Genomic DNA, 16,826 nt, shown 5'->3' with positions numbered 1-16,826 from the left:
GGCTATTCATAACTTGTATAGGAAACAGACGGTTATTATGACAGTCGAGGGGCATGAAAGGCAGGCAGTGGTAGAGGGAGGAGTGCGACAGGGTTTTAGCCTATCCCTTATATTATTCAATCTGTGCATTGAGCAAGCAGTAAAGTAAACCAAATAAAAATTTGGAGTTGGAATTTAAGTTCATGGAGAAGAGATAAAAAACCTTAAGATTTTCTAATGATATTGTAATTCTGTCAGGGACTGCTACGTACTTGGAAGAGCAGTCCAATGGAGGGCATGTTGTCTTGAAAGTAAGATATAAGATGAATATCAACAAAAAGCGAACAAGAATAACGAAATGTAGTCGAATTAAATCAGATGATGCTGAGGGAATAAGGTTAGGAAACAAGACACTTAAAGTAGTAGATTTGTTATTTGGGCAGCAAAATTATTGCTGATGGCCGAAGTAGAGAGGATATCAAATGTAGACTGGCAATGGGAAGAAAAGCGACTCCGAAGAAGGAAATTTATTAACACCAAATACAGACTCAAGCGCTCCGAAATCATTTCTGGAGGTCTTTGTGTAGCCATGTGTAGAAGTGAAACAAGGACAGTAAAGAGTTTTTGGACGACAAGAGAATAGAAAACTTTGAAATGTGGTGCTACAGAACAATGCTGAAGATTACATGGGTAGATGACGTAACTGACGAGGAGATACTGTACAGAACTAGGAAGACAAGAAATTTCTGGCACAACTGGACTAAAAGGAGGGGTTGGTTGATAGGATACACTCTGAGTCATCAATGGATGACTAATTTAGTATTGGAGGTAAGTTTCAATGGTAAAAATTGTAGAGGGAGACCAAGAGATGAATAGAAAAGGCAGATTCTGAAGGGTGTAGGTTTCAGCTGTTATTCGAAGATGATGAGGCTCGCGTAGGATAGAGTAGCTGCCTGAACAGTCTTCACATTGAAGACCATAACAACAACAGCAACAACAACATTATTGTAAAGTTACAATACCTCTTTGATGAGGACCGCACATTTAGTAAATTGAAACCTTATAGTCAAGGGAAGGCAAGATTCGATTACGATTGTGGGCGGGGCCGTAATCCGTTACTGGTGGTTGCCTTTTACAGGAACACACATTTATTTTTAAAACAGTAATTCCAGACACAACATAAATTAAAAAATACCACACGTTATTAATGAAGGAATACACAACTGTGTAAATAAAAGTGTGTCCAGTGTGTTACAATTTAGCAAATCATATAAAATACAAATACATAAAGTTAAAAAAAAAACGAGCCACTGTGATCACGGTTGGTTGGTTGGTTTGGGGAAGGAGACCAGACAGCGTGGTCATCGGTCTCATCGGATTAGGGAAAGATCGGGAAGGAAGTCGGCCGTGCCCTTTCAGAGGAACCATCCCAGCATTTGCCTGGAGTGACTGTGATCACGGCTGAAGGCCTTATACGCCAAGAATGGCAATAAATCAAGCATGTTTAAGAACTCGCTGCAATTACAACTTACAGGTGCTGAAATATTAAAAAGTAGGTGGCCACAAACACAGCAGAAGGTATCAGATGCCAGGATACAAGGTTTTAACGCTTATTGCTAAAATACAAATATCAAATTATTTTTTCAAAATGGTTCAAATGGCTCTGAGCGCTATGGGACTTAACTACTGTGGTCATCAGTCCCCTAGAACTTAGAAGTACTTAAACCTAACTAACCTAAGGACATCACACACAATCATGCGCGAGGCAGGATTCGACCCTGCGACCGTAGCGGTCACGCGGTTCCAGACTGTAGCGCCTATAACCGCACGGCCACTCCGGCCGGCAAAATTATTTTTTCAAAGCAAATGACCACATCACAGCTGAAGGCCTTACACGCCAGGAACGGCAATTATATAAAAAAATTAGAAATCTGCTGTAAAAGGTTAATTAAAAGAAACAAGCAACTGACCACCAAACGGGTGAAATGAGATGATGGTAATCTTGTACATACATAACCTTTAATGTAGGCATTACAATAATAAAACGCAAGATCCAGTCAAAGACGGTGCTCCAGGAATCGACCTCTGAGTAGGTCCGGCAACAAACACTTCCGCGAGCGATGAGACAGGCAGCCAAGAGTTGCATTCACTTCACAAGATGGTAACTCAGACAAGTGGCGGTCTAACGAATGACTAATGATAATCTTGCTGAAGCTACCTGACGTCCAATAAACCAAATGCAGGAATGGAACAATACGCCAAAGCCAGAACCGGTGGACTGGACTACGCCCCCAGAATAGTGTGCTTAGAGCGCCCACCAGAGTAGAAGAATCACAAACGGCATACAGTCAAGAAATCTGTCAAAACTACACGCCTTACAAGACAGCAGCGGCAAGGCGAGGAAACGTACACTGCCGTTACATACACTAACACCCTGGGCAGGTAACTGGGGCGTTAGCGGCCACCAGGCAAGAAAAGTACAGCTGGTTGAACTCAACAAATTGTAACAAGCTGAACGCAGTGAATAGTGACAAGAAGTCGAGGAAAGCTGATCATATCCGCTTTCCCCAAGCGCTCCACTCGCTGCTCTTCGCCTCGGCAACACTCCGAGCAGCAACACGAACCCAAGTCACTCGAGAATCGCGAGATGTCACAGTGGTGGGGGTTTCTCTACTTGGATTGAAATGCGCTCATCTTAAAGCCTGCAGGATCTGGTTTACGACGAGGTCGTGCACCTTCATGACCACAGCCCTTCCATCCGGCAGTCTATGTGCGCCACCAGCAGTCCCAGCTTGTTCTAGCACCGCGTGGACCTGGCTCCTCCTGAGTCCCCAACCAAAGGGCTACACTCACACGACGTGGAAAAACAACGACGTCGTCCCAGAGATGGAGCACACAGTCCAGTATGTTTTCATTCCATTCCATCTTGTGAACGTCGCAACTGCGTTGGAGGACGTTTCAGCATTGCCTCTCCAAAACAAGTTGCTGAGTTGTGTGTAGGACAAAAATTATGGTTGCACGCTACCAGTTATTGTTGTCAGAACATAACAACAGTAACCTCAAATCCGTAATGGATAATTTGAAATTACAGAATATAAGTATCTTAGCTAAACTCCATTCGACCTTACGTAGTTTGTTCCAGTATAAAAGCATTGTCTGTACAACCTCAATATTTTCCAAAACTAGGGCAAAGTTAGGGACGTAAAAGGAGGGACTTACAAGACTGCTTCAAAGACGTTCAGATCAAAACTTCCCGACGTATTCGGCTTTTTTTACTTGTTAGTATCAGTACCCATGTCATGTAATATAATGCAGCCACCAATGAAATTATATCCCCTCAGTGAAACGTTTTTAGATATTGACCTGTATGCTCTTCAGCCGTATGATGCTATATGTTATTTACTATGGCTGGCGAATAGTGTAAGATTAGGATCAAAGGTGGCCGAGCGGTTCTAGGCGCTACAGTCTGGAACCGCGAGACCGCTACGGTCGCAGGGTCGAATCCTGCCTCGGGCATGGTTGTGTGTGATGTCCTTAGGTTAGTTAGGTTTAAGTAGTTCTCAGTTCTAGGGGACTGATGACATCAGAAGTTAACTCCCATAGTGCTCAGAGCCTTTTCAACCATTTGGGTCAAAGGATCACGGACTTAAGCATATAAATTGCGAGGCGTAGGTGTGCCAACACTACGCAGCTAGAAGAGCTCACTAAATTGGGGAAATACATTTAAGACGTAAATAAGGTCGAATAAAATTTTTTTGAATTAAATGTCTCTGAAGCTACCAGGTAGGCCGAAAAGCTAGTTAACTTGTTTTATTCTTTTATATCCCTAACTGCCCAGTACATATTCGTCTTTTCCTGTGCTTTCAGAGGACCATTTTTCACTCTGGTTTCCAACATTTACTCTACCATAATCACCATATCTTGGCAAACGAGGATTTTTTTTTACTCAGTCTATTCCGGTATAGGTTTTTTATTATATTGTTATCTTTCGAACCATTTTACTTATATCGTGGCAGCGGAAAAAGCTTTGACGAAACTGTCCGGTTCGTCGCTCAAACCTTGATCAATATTCTGTAATATACCTACAGAAAGATAGATGTTCTATTGTCCATTAAACTGGCCGATGATCTGGGCTAAACCAAAAACTTTTCACCTCACGTTCCTAGGTCAAATAGAAACGAGTACAATGAGCCCCCCCCCCCCTCCTTCTGCGATTCTGTGCGCTGTGTAGCAATAAGGTGACTTCCATATTTATCTTAATTCTGTTCGCAATAATCTTTCGAGTATCTTCACATGCAGCATTTATATGTGCAGCATATACCTCTGCCCCACAATCGCAGGATTCACTATCTGCTTCAGCTACAGGGGCATTTCAAAAGACCATATACTTCTTGGTCTGAATGACTGTGATAACGATGATTTCTTTTTCAGCTGCAGCCACAGCTTCCTTTACACAAAACACCACTGGCCTAAATGGCTACAAACAACAATTCCCTTTCGCACCTAGCAGTTGTATGGCTGCTCGCATAATGTGGCAAACATCATAGGCTACAGTCTGTAAACATCGCATATAAAATGAGGTGATAATAATGTCACTGGAAAGTTCCTTTCTGGTGGTGACAGTTATTTTACATGCTAGTAAAAGGACGGTACAATGCGACGGAAGGACGGGATGTTACAAGGAAGCAAGGAGACGTCACACTCATTTCACTTATATCCGGTTCTGTTTCAGATTCTTCAACATGGCTTTCTACGCAGAATCGTGGCTCGAAGAGCTGTTGGTAGGCCTGTCACTGGTAGTGGCTGCGGCGTACGTGTGGTTCTCCCACTCGTACAAGTACTGGAAGAAGAAGGGAGCGCCCTATCTGGAACCGCAGTTCCCCTTTGGTAACGTCTACAAAAGTTTTGTGGGCAAGCTCTCAATGCCATTGGATATAGTTGATGCCTACTGGCAACTGAAAGGTATGACTAGACGTAAATATTATTTAAATCCATTATTTTCTCCATGACCACACGCAGAGATAGTGTCATACTTACTTTTGATTAAATTCCATCTTAGAATAGATATTTGTTATACGTCTTTATTGAAAATCCATTTTTTCGGAAACATTTTTTTTCTATAACTTCAACAGAGATAAATGCATTTGATCCAACAAAATTCTAACACCTTTTTCTCTCAGCAAACTATACATATCGCTCGTTTACATCACTGATAACCCCAGCGCTACCATCAGGTTTCAAATGGAACCATCGCGCTAGCCTAGGCGCTCTCGACACAGTGGCAAGTCACTTTGCACACCATGCAGATAAGTAGGAGATTTCAGGTCTGCCTCCAAGACAAATCCTTCACCGGAATCTGCGGCCACATCATGGATGTTTTCTTCCAATCTGACGATTTCCACTCTCAACAGCCAGTGGAACCCTCCAGAGGTAGAGATTGTTGGCATGGCGTGTCCATAGAGATTGTGTAAATTCAAGTAGAGGATGTAACTTAAACCGTCAGATGGCCTGTACCCCTCCTCGCTCATTTGTGGGTTATTCGCCATGGTGTGCCTGTATACACACTGGCAAAGTCCCATGTGAATCCCACATTCGAAGAAGAGCAGCACGTCAACATCAGTGAACACTTCGACGCTCAAATTTGCTCTCCTTAACATTGCGTCCATGTAAAAGACCTGGCGTAGTGTAATTCCCTCCGAGGAGTCATACGACGATACATGGTGCCACGTACAGTACGTGCCGTTCTATGAAGGTTTATGAGAGACATCAGGGTAACCTTCACAATGTGCCTTAGGAGCTAAGGGGGCACCTGAAGTCAGCGCAAAAGAACTTCTTATCCCCTGTAGGCATTTCCACATTTACCAGTTCCTGGATCGAACACTCATTCAGGTGCCTTTCCAGATACTAACTCTTGGTAAAAGAGTTGGCACCTGTGGTAAGAAAGCCGAGCACCATTGTGGTTTGATAACTAGTGGGAAAATAAGGGGACAGGTTTTTGATCCAAACATAGTGCTCCCTCTCGCCCTTGGAGAACAGCAACAGATCTACGTGTTTGGAGTGCTGACCAGCTAATTTTGAAAACTAGGGGGAACTACTTTATGCAATAAAAATTTACTTTACTTTCTGTACTATGCTTTCACACATGTTCAAATAAATTTCTCTTTCCAAGACATAAAAGATGGCTCCACATACATCAGGTATGATTAGAGAAATCGTGCTCCCAGGAATGCGAAACAGGTTCATCAGAGACCTGTACGAGTCTCCTACAAAGTTAGTATTTCGGAATTCGACTTTTTTTTAAATGTATGTTTCATACAAATAAATAAAATGTGCTGTTTAGTTCGTAGCTAACCTGCAGCGATAAGTCGTTGCGTGCCAAGTAATCTTCGCTGAAATAGCTGTGTGAAATGTTGGGTCCTGATTTGAAATGACGTCTCGTATCTATGTTAGCAAATACTTAACATCGTTTTGTAGAGATTCTACACTCCTGGAAATTGAAATAAGAACACCGTGAATTCATTGTCCCAGGAAGGGGAAACTTTATTGACACATTCCTGGGGTCAGATACATCACATGATCACACTGACAGAACCACAGGCACATAGACACAGGCAACAGAGCATGCACAATGTCGGCACTAGTACAGTGTATATCCACCTTTCGCAGCAATGCAGGCTGCTATTCTCCCATGGAGACGATCGTAGAGATGCTGGATGTAGTCCTGTGGAACGGCTTGCCATGCCATTTCCACCTGGCGCCTCAGTTGGACCAGCGTTCGTGCTGGACGTGCAGACCGCGTGAGACGATGCTTCATCCAGTCCCAAACATGCTCAATGGGGGACAGATCCGGAGATCTTGCTGGCCAGGGTAGTTGACTTACACCTTCTAGAGCACGTTGGGTGGCACGGGATACATGCGGACGTGCATTGTCCTGTTGGAACAGCAAGTTCCCTTGCCGGTCTAGGAATGGTAGAACGATGGGTTCGATGACGGTTTGGATGTACCGTGCACTATTCAGTGTCCCCTCGACGATCACCAGTGGTGTACGGCCAGTGTAGGAGATCGCTCCCCACACCATGATGCCGGGTGTTGGCCCTGTGTGCCTCGGTCGTATGCAGTCCTGATTGTGGCGCTCACCTGCACGGCGCCAAACACGCATACGACCATCATTGGCACCAAGGCAGAAGCGACTCTCATCGCTGAAGACGACACGTCTCCATTCGTCCGTCCATTCACGCCTGTCGCGACACCACTGGAGGCGGGCTGCACGATGTTGCGGCGTGAGCGGAAGACGGCCTAACGGTGTGCGGGACCGTAGCCCAGCTTCATGGAGACGGTTGCGAATGGTCCTCGCCGATACCCCAGGAGCAACAGAGTCCCTAATTTGCTGGGAATTGGCGGTGCGGTCCCCTACGGCACTGCGTAGGATCCTACGGTCTTGGCGTGCATCCGTGCGTCGCTGCGGTCCGGTCCCAGGTCGACGGGCACGTGTACCTTCCGCCGACCACTGGCGACAACATCGATGTACTGTGGAGACCTCACGCCCCACGTGTTGAGCAATTCGGCGGTACGTCCACCCGGCCTCCCGCATGCCCACTATACGCCCTCGCTCAAAGTCCGTCAGCTGCACATACGGTTCACGTCCACGCTGTCGCGGCATGCTACCAGTGTTAAAGACTGCGATGGAGCTCCGTATGCCACGGCAAACTGGCTGACACTGACGGCGGCGGTGCACAAATGCTGCGCAGCTAGCGCCATTCGACGGCCAACACCGCGGTTCCTGGTGTGTCCGCTGTGCCGTGCGTGTGATCATTGCTTGTACAGCCCTCTCGCAGTGTCCGGAGCAAGTATGGTGGGTCTGACACACCGGTGTCAATGTGTTCTTTTTTCCATTTCCAGGAGTGTATAAAGGTTTTCGAAGCTTTCCATGTCCTCAATACTCTGTTATTGCAGGTTCCATACTGTGGTCTTCTCAGTATCCAATCACTAAACCAGATACTTCTCGTTTTCTTGTTCGCATTCTTTTTAATAATTAGAAGACCTGCGAGCCGCCTGATCGCCATTTTACTTGCTCCCGCACTCAGACTAAAAACACGTGTTGCAGAACTTCTTGCTTATTTCTTCAGAGTGCTGCGGAATCACAGCAGCAAGTGGCTCGTAGTAACTTGGAGCGATGACTTGTGCAAACGACATGCTAGTGTAAACCCAGCTTAACAGCTTTTAGCAAACCAACCTCGGCAGCAGAGTGCAAGCATTTTCATTGCTCATTTCCTGTTCTCACTGATGACACTCCTCTGCGAAGAGCTGCTTCCAGCTGAGACACTCAGAATTTCCTTCCTAGTGGTACTGGAAGGTACCTGCCATCATGGAAAGTGACAAGCCCTTAAACCAGTCTAGTAGACTCAGACCATAGCTTACTTAGATAATGCTACCCCCAGACTGGGAAACAGCCCCTGTCATCTTCGATACCAGAAAATGACTCAAGCGTACTTATTAAGCCATCCATTCACAGCCAGACTTGTTACCTGACCCCCACCATCTCCCCCTCCGACGGCCGGAGTGGCCGAGCGGTTCTAGGCGCTACAGTCTGGAACAGCGCTACCGCTACGGTCGCAGGTTCGAATCCTACCTCGGGCATGGATGTGTGTGATGTCCATAGGTTAGTTAGGTTTAAGTAGTTCTAAGTTCTAGGGGACTGATGACCACAGCAGTTAAGTCCCATAGTGCTCAGAGCCATTTTTGAATCTCCCCCTCCCGTCACCGCTGAGTGGGTCGGAGACCTGTCTGAATTTGTGTGGGCACACTCTTACTTGCCTGCACTGACAAGAGTATGAGCTGGCAGGTAACAGTTGGGTAAACAGGTAGAGGTCTGTCAGGAAAACCGACACATTCATGCCACGGACCTGACTGCTATAAAATCGCCCACATAAAGGCGAAAGGGTCAGGTCAGACCCAAATGGGGGTGGGGGGCAGCCAACTGGTTAAGCCGTCTATGGGGGCCTATTAACCACGGGACGAGCACAACTGGGTGGCCGTGAGTGAAATGTCACAGGATCAGAATCATATTAGGCTGAGTAACCGAAACATCAAGCAACAAAGGCGCTTATACTTCTACCATACCATTGCTTCAGAATGGGTATGGAGTTCGTTTAAACAGCATTCTCTTTCAAGGATACCTCGGATTACAGATTTACGAAACGGGAAACAGATTTCTTGCCACCTGTAATTTCTATTTACATTGTTTTTGTAATACAGAACAAGGGTAAGGGAAAAAAATACTGACGGAGATATAGTATCACACACAGTCAGTATCAAACATTGAGAAACCTTCAATATCCATTAAATAATTGGATGCAGATGGCTACGTGTGTGGAAGACTGCATGGCAACATTACAACGTGTGACACAGATGAAACTGGTACAGGTTGTGGGCGGGCAATAATTACAAAATGTGGTGTGTAAAGTCTTTAATAAAATAAATACGCAGATAATCTAAATGGAAGTGAAGACCAACAAAAAAATTATTAAGTATTTGAATAATATGCTTCAGCTTTGAATTTCTCTTACAACTTCATTTCCTTTATTATAAATGAATTTCTGTAATCTTTGTCCACTTTCACACAAAGATGAACCCATAAGCAACTTTGTAAAATATCCAGCACCTCTCTCACAGCATCCAGTGATAGATTCATATGCAAAAATCAGAAACTCTTAAACGCAGAATGTGAGTCCTAATGAAATGAGAACAACATTTATGTTTTACCTTTGTTCTACTGTCGCAACCTGGCGTTGCACTTTTTAAATATGTTTGAAAGCCGGAGGAAAATTTGTTATGTCAACCAGGAACAGTTCAAATGGATCTGAGCACTATGGGACTCAACTGCTGTGGTCATAAGTCCCCTAGAACTTAGAACTACTTAAACCTAACTAACCTAAGGACAGCACACAACACCCAGCCATCACGAGGCAGAGAAAATCTCTGACCCCGCCGGGAATCGAACCCGGGAACCCGGGCGTGGGAAGCGAGAACGCTACCGCACGACCACGAGATGCGGGCAGGAACAGTTAACTTAGGGCTGGAAAACGTAGTGGTGGTGAGAGGGGGGGGGGGGGGGAATAATAGACTAGAGTAAGTAGAACAAATTAAAGACGATGTTCGATATAGTAGTTATGTAGGTTTGAATATATTAGCACAAGACAGCAAATGACGAAGTGCCACATCATACCAGTCGAAAGTCGTAATGAAGAGTGAAAAGATATATTTCTCCTATTCTTTGTTTTCTGATTTGCCCAACCATAAATTGTCACGTGTCTTGCCAGCTAAGAGGTAAATGTGAAACCCGATGTGTCCTTGGTGTGTGAATGTTGGTGACCATTGTCTCCTTCATGACACTACCTCTCCAGCCTCAGCCTTGTAACATGTAAGCAATGTTTACGCCCATGTATACAAAATGGTAGGACTAGGTCCCTAAAATACCCTGAATAAATAAGGGCAAGAAATACATTTTAATGAAGCCTAGTGAGGTCGGTAAGTCGTGCCTCTAAACTTCTTCCATGTCATAAACCAAGTCATTCTCTCATTCTTAAATGGATACCATTCTAGCCACTCCAGAGGAGAAAGAAATTCGTTCAGTTCATCTTTTATCCTCATCAACATTAAGCTACCTGGAAAATATTCCTATGAGCGCAGTAAAAGGGATCCAAGAACTCTTTGAGTGCCAACAACATAAAAAATTTATATTTTTCACAAAATTGACCTTTTTCATTGTAGTGAGCAACGAATACAAGAATAATTACTCAAAAAGTAAACAACAAATTGTTTTAAAGAGGTGGTTTGACTTGGGAATATAATTTTAAATTTTTTCACAAAATTAACTTTTACCTTAATAGTAGGCAACGAATACAAGAGTAAATTAGTGAAAAGTAAACAATCAAAATGATATTAATGTTGTGGTTTTATTTTGGAACCACTGGGACATACAGTTTTCAACCACTCCTTGAAAGCAATTTCACATTTTTCCTAGACACAATCCCACACATCAGAACTTCTGTGATCTCATAGTGCCTAAAACAAATTATAGTTCTAAACAACAAGTAAAAAACGGACCTAAAATTTAATGAATTTTATCAAATATACTGAATGCTCCAGTGATTCAGTTTAGAAAGCACATGTAACAGCAGTAGTACAAACTCAAATTTACGTTACAGTTACTTTAGATATACTTATTTTGACTATTAATGACCTCCTCAACATGATCAACATCAAAAAATACACGTCACAATCTCCTACAATAACATAACACCTCAGTGTACCACTAGATGTCTCTGACTTGCAATAGCATCAGATGTTTCATGCGAAAGCACTGGAACTTCCAAATAATAATAATAATAATAATAATAATAATAATAATAATAATATAATGTTGGTTTCATGCAGAAACTATTGGTACTCAATGGGTTACACGACGGCCAGAATAACAGTGTACATCCTCATAGTTATAAACTATAGCATAGAGGCTAGTGGATTACTTACTGTGAAAATTTCCATAGTTTTTGTTCATGGACGCATATTTCTAAATACTTTTCTGCCATGAATTTGACAGAAGTTTGCAGAGGATGTATGTATGCATACACAATGCCAAAATTGGGCAGATTTTCGTTTTATATACAATATTATCGAGTTTATCATTTGAAACTTTTTTTCCAGGCAATCGTTTCGGCGGAATATATTTCTTCACTCGACCAACCCTGGTGGTACTGGATCCGGATTTGATCCGTTGCATTCTCGTCAAGGACTTCTGGACCTTCCAAGACAGAATGGCACTCGTAAACGAGAACGAACCCATAAGCCAACACCTTTTTGCTATTCGTGGGAACAAATGGCGCAGGTTACGTGTGAAGTTGACGCCCACGTTTACATCTGGAAAAATGAAGATGATGTTCCAGGTGAGACAACTGCTCGGCATATTTATAATTTAAACCGGAAAAAACACATTTTTTAACTCCTAAAACGACTTAATTCCGCCATACTTGAACTTCGAATCATGGTAACTTTGTAGCAGGTGATTGGCAGGAATTACTAACTCATAACTATACACCGAAACAAAATCAGTTGTTATTGCTCAGACTGTAATCATATTTATGTATGAATGTATAATGCGGGTGTAAAGTGACTCAATCCACATCATTACGATGTTCCTTCTGCCATTTGTGCGTAAAAATAGTACACATCGACCAACTGCAGTCAACTGTGTTTTGGCTGACTATCCGATGTGACTGCTTATGATCTACTTGTAGCTTCTAGAGGTCCATGTTTATCCATACACTGATCGGTACAATGAAGGTTCTTTATTTAGAAGTACCCCAATCAGTTCTACACCTTATAATCTTCTATATTTTGTAATAAGCATTCTTATTCCGAAATACATTGTTCTACTGCACAAACCGATATTAGTAGATTGCAAAGAACACCGCCATTTTATACATGACGTGTGCTCACCTATACGAGGTGTGATTGGAAAGTTTTAAGAATGGATCCGCTACTGCTTACTGGTTTGGTAGACAGGTCCATGGAGGGTGCGGAGTGAGTCATTGTCTTGTCCTTATATGCCCTCTGACAGGAAACTGCGTTTCCTTTATTCAGTTCGTAGTGGCAGCAGGTTGAGTGTGGGTCTGTTAGGGCTTGTTGCCGGATTCTGTCTGCGTGAAAATTGATGTAAAAACGGAGCAAAGAGTTTGTGTGAAATTTTGTTTTTAAACCGGGAAATCAGCTTCTGAGACTTACTAACTATTGAAAATAGCCTTTGGAGATAATTGTATAAGCCAGTCAAATGTTTTTGTCTGGTTCAAAAGATTTGAAAATGGCCGTGAATCATTTGAAGATGAACCACGGTCCGGCCGTCTTTCCATCTCAAAAACGAATGAAAATGTTGTGAAAGTTCACTCCTTAGTGCGTTCTGATCGTAGACTTACAATTAGGGAGATTTCTGATGAACTTAATTTAAGTTTCTATGCAGTTCAGCCGACTTTAAATGAAGATCTGAACATGCATCGAGTGTCCGCAAAATTCATTCCAAAAGTGTTGACAAGCGACCAGAGACAATACCGACTTGAAGTGTGCCAACAACTGATTAACCGGACTAAAAATGATCCAGATTTGTTAAACAGGGTAATTACAGGTGACGAATAAATGGATATGATCCTGAAACCAAAGTGCAGTCTTCGCAGTGGAAAACTCCAGGTTCACCACGACCGAAAAAGCACGGCAAAGTCGGTTGAAGGTGAAGACAATGTTGGTGGTTTTTTTTTTCGATTCTGCCGGTATTGTGCATCATGAATTTACCCAGGAGGACAGACAATTAACCAGGAATACTACAAATGTTTCCTTGAGCGTTTGCGCGAAAAGGTGCGGAAGAAAAGGCATGCATTGTGGAAAGACAGGAGCTGGGTGGTATACACAATGGCAATGCTCCGACTCATCGTGCCTTCTCCATCGCTGAATTTTTGACCAAATTCAGAATTCCTCTGCTTCCACAACCGCCATATTCCCCTCATCTGGCCCCTGCAGACTTCTACCTGTTCCTAAACTGAAATTTTCACTGAAAGGAAAGCGATTTGACTCGATTGAAGACATCCAGACAAATACGGAGAGCATCCTTAACACACTTCAGGAAAAAAAATTCCAGGAATGTTTCCAAAAGTGGAAACACCGTTGGAGTCGGTATGTTCGGTCAGAAGGGGAGTATCTTGAAGGAGATGGATCACAGTAGCATGTAAGTACCACCATTGTACAATTACAAGCCCATTCTTAAAACTTTCCAATCGCACCTCGTCCTTCGTGTGTGCACCAAAACGCAAAAGCTCGAGAGAAAAAACGCCATTGTCTGTTGCCAGAAGACGGAAAACCGTAAATTTTATGGCGGGAAAAGATGTTCATTCCGTCTTATCGAACACAGTGTGGTGGAACACAATGCGGCATACAGTCAGAGTTACGATTTCTGCAAATCCAGTTCACAGGGCTGCACGTACCCCATCTAACTGAGAAGACAAGGACGATATTCGATAAACCTTGCCTGGGGACACTCTTCTATTGGATAATTATATGTTAGTTTGAAAAAGTTTCCCACATTCCTACAGTCAAATGTTATCCATAGTTTTATCTATGTTGTGGTCTTCAGTCCTGACACTGGTTTGATGCAGCTCTTCATGCTACTCTATCCTGTGCAAGCTTCTTCATCTCCCAGTACCTACTGCATCCTACATCCTTCTGAATCTGCTTATTCATCTCTTGGTCTCCCTCTATGATTTTCACCCTCCACGCTGCCCTCCAATACTAAATTGGTGATCCCATGATGCCTCAGAACATGTCCTACCAACCGATCCCTTGTTCTAGTCAAGTTGTGCCACAAGCTCCTCTTCTCCCCAATTCTATTCAATACCTCCTCATTAGTTCTGTTATCTACCCATCTAATCTTCAGCATTCTTCTGTAGCACCACATTTCAAAAGCTTCTATTCTCTTCTTGTCTAAGCTGTTTATCGTCCATGCCTCACTTCCATACATGGCTACACTCCATACAAATTCTTTCTGAAACGACTTCCTGACACTTAAATCTATACTCGATGTTAACAAATTTCTCTTCTTCAGAAACGCTTTCCATACCATTGCCAGTCTACATTTTATATCCTCTCTACTTCGACCATCATCAGTTATTTTGCTCCCCAAATAGCAAAACTCCTTTACTACTTTAAGTCTCTCATTTCCTAATCTAATTCCCTCAGCATCACCCGACTTAAGTCGACTACATTCCATTATCCTCGTTTTGCTTTTGTTGATGTTCATCTTGTACCCCCCTTTCAAGACACTGTCCATTCCGTTCAACTGCACTTCCAAGTCCTTTGCTGTCTCTGACAGAACTACAATACCATCGGCGAACCTCAAAGTTTTTATTTCTTCTCCATGGATTTTAATACCTACTCCGAATTTTTCTTTTGTTTCCTTTATTGCTTGCTCAATATACAGATTTAATAACATCGGGGATAGGCTACAACCCTGTCTTACTCCCTTCCCAACCACTGCTTCCCTTTCATACCCCTCGACTCGTATGACTGCCATCTGCTTTCTGTACAAATTGTAAATAGCCTTTCGCTCCCTGTATTTCACCCCTGCCACCTTTAGAATTTGGAAGAAAGTATTCCAGTCAACATTGTCAAAAGCTTTCTCTAAGCCTACAAATGCTAGAAACGTATAGTTTGCCTTTCCTTAATCTTTCTTCTAAGATAAGTCGTAAGGTCAGTATTGCCTCACGTTTTCCAATATTTCTACAGAATCCAAACTGATCTTCCCTGATGTCGGCTTCTACCAGTTTTTCCATTCGTCTGTAAAGAATTCGTGTTAGTATTTTGCAGCTATGACTTATTAAACTGATAGTTCGGTAATTTTCACATCTGTCAACACCTGCTTTTCTTTGGGATTGGAATTATTATATTCTTCTTGAAGTCTGAGGGTACTTCGCCTGTCTCGTACATCTTGCTAACCAGATGGTAGAGTTTTGTCAGGACTGGCTCTCCCAAGGCCGTCAGTAGTTCTAATGGAATGTTGTCTACTCCCGGAGCCTTGTTTCGGCTTAGGTCTTTCAGTGCTCTGTCAAACTCTTCGCGCAGTATCGTATCTCCTATTTCATCTTCATCTACATTCTCTTCCAATTCTATAATATTGTCCTCAAGTACATCGCCCTTGTATAGACCCTCTATATACTCCTTCCATCTTTCTGCTTTCCCTTCTTTGATTAGAACTGGGTTTCCATCTGAGATCTTGATATTCATACAAGTGGTTCTCTTTTCTCCAAAGGTCTCTTTAATTTTCCTGTAGACTGCATCTATCTTACCCCTAGTGAGATAAGCCTCTACATCCTTACATTTGTCCTCTAGCCATCTCTGCTTAGCCATTTTGCACTTCCTGTCGATCTCATTTTTGAGACGTTTGTATTCCCTTTTGCCTGTTTCATTTACTGCATTTTTATATTTTCTCCTTTCATCAATTAAATTCAATATTTCTTCTGTTACCCAAGGGTTTCTACTAGCCCTCGTGTTTTTACCTACTTGATCCTCTGCTGCTTTCACTAGTTCATCCCTCAGAGCTACCCATTCTTCTTCTAATGTACTCCTTTCCCCCACTGCTGTTAATTGTTCCCTTATGCTCTCACTGAAACTCTGTACAACCTCTGCTTTAGTCAGTTGATCCAGGTCCCATCTCCTTAAATTCCCACCTTTTTGCAATTTCTTCAGTTTTAATCTACAGTTCATAACCAATAGATTGTGGTCAGAGTCCACATCTGCCCCTGGAAATGTCTTACAATTTAAAACCTGGTTCCTAAATATCTGTCTTACCATTATAAAATCTATCTGATACCTTTTAGTATCTCCAGGGTTCTTCCATGTATACAACCTTCTTTCATGATTCTTAAACCAAGTGTTAGCTATGATTAAGTTATGCTCTGCGCAAAATTCTACCAGGCGGCTTCCTCTTTCATTTCTTAGCCCCCATCCATATTCACCTACTACGTTTCCTTCTCTCCCTTTTCCTACTCTTGAATTCTAGTCACCCATGACTATTAAATTTTCATCTGCCTTCACTACCTGAATAATTTCTTTTATCTCATCATACATTTCATCAATTTCTTCGTCATCTGCGGAGCTAGTTGGCATATAAACTTGTACTACTGTAGTAGTCATGGGCTTCGTGTCTATCTTGGCCACAATAATGTGTTCACTATGCTGTTTGTAGTAGATTACCCGCACTCCAATTTTTTTATTCATTATTAAATCTACTCTTGCATTACCCCTATTTG

General features: G+C 42.8%; 1 protein-coding gene across 1 annotated transcript in view; it reads left to right on the top strand.

Moving 5' to 3' along the window:
* Positions 1–16,826, top strand: part of LOC126191044 (cytochrome P450 6k1-like) — a 100,196-nt gene that overhangs the window by 13,971 nt on the left and 69,399 nt on the right. Inside the window, exons 2-3 of the mRNA XM_049931756.1 lie at positions 4,712–4,941; positions 11,686–11,924. Of these exons, the coding sequence (XP_049787713.1) occupies positions 4,722–4,941; positions 11,686–11,924 (459 nt within the window). The 5' untranslated portion in view covers positions 4,712–4,721. The remainder of the gene's footprint in view (positions 1–4,711; positions 4,942–11,685; positions 11,925–16,826) is intronic.

The sequence above is a fragment of the Schistocerca cancellata genome, chromosome 6, assembly GCF_023864275.1.
Source record: "Schistocerca cancellata isolate TAMUIC-IGC-003103 chromosome 6, iqSchCanc2.1, whole genome shotgun sequence".
Classification (NCBI taxonomy): Eukaryota; Metazoa; Arthropoda; class Insecta; order Orthoptera; family Acrididae; genus Schistocerca; species Schistocerca cancellata.
The sequence above is the reverse complement of the archived record's forward strand: the minus strand, read 5'-3'. Positions and strand labels throughout refer to the sequence as shown.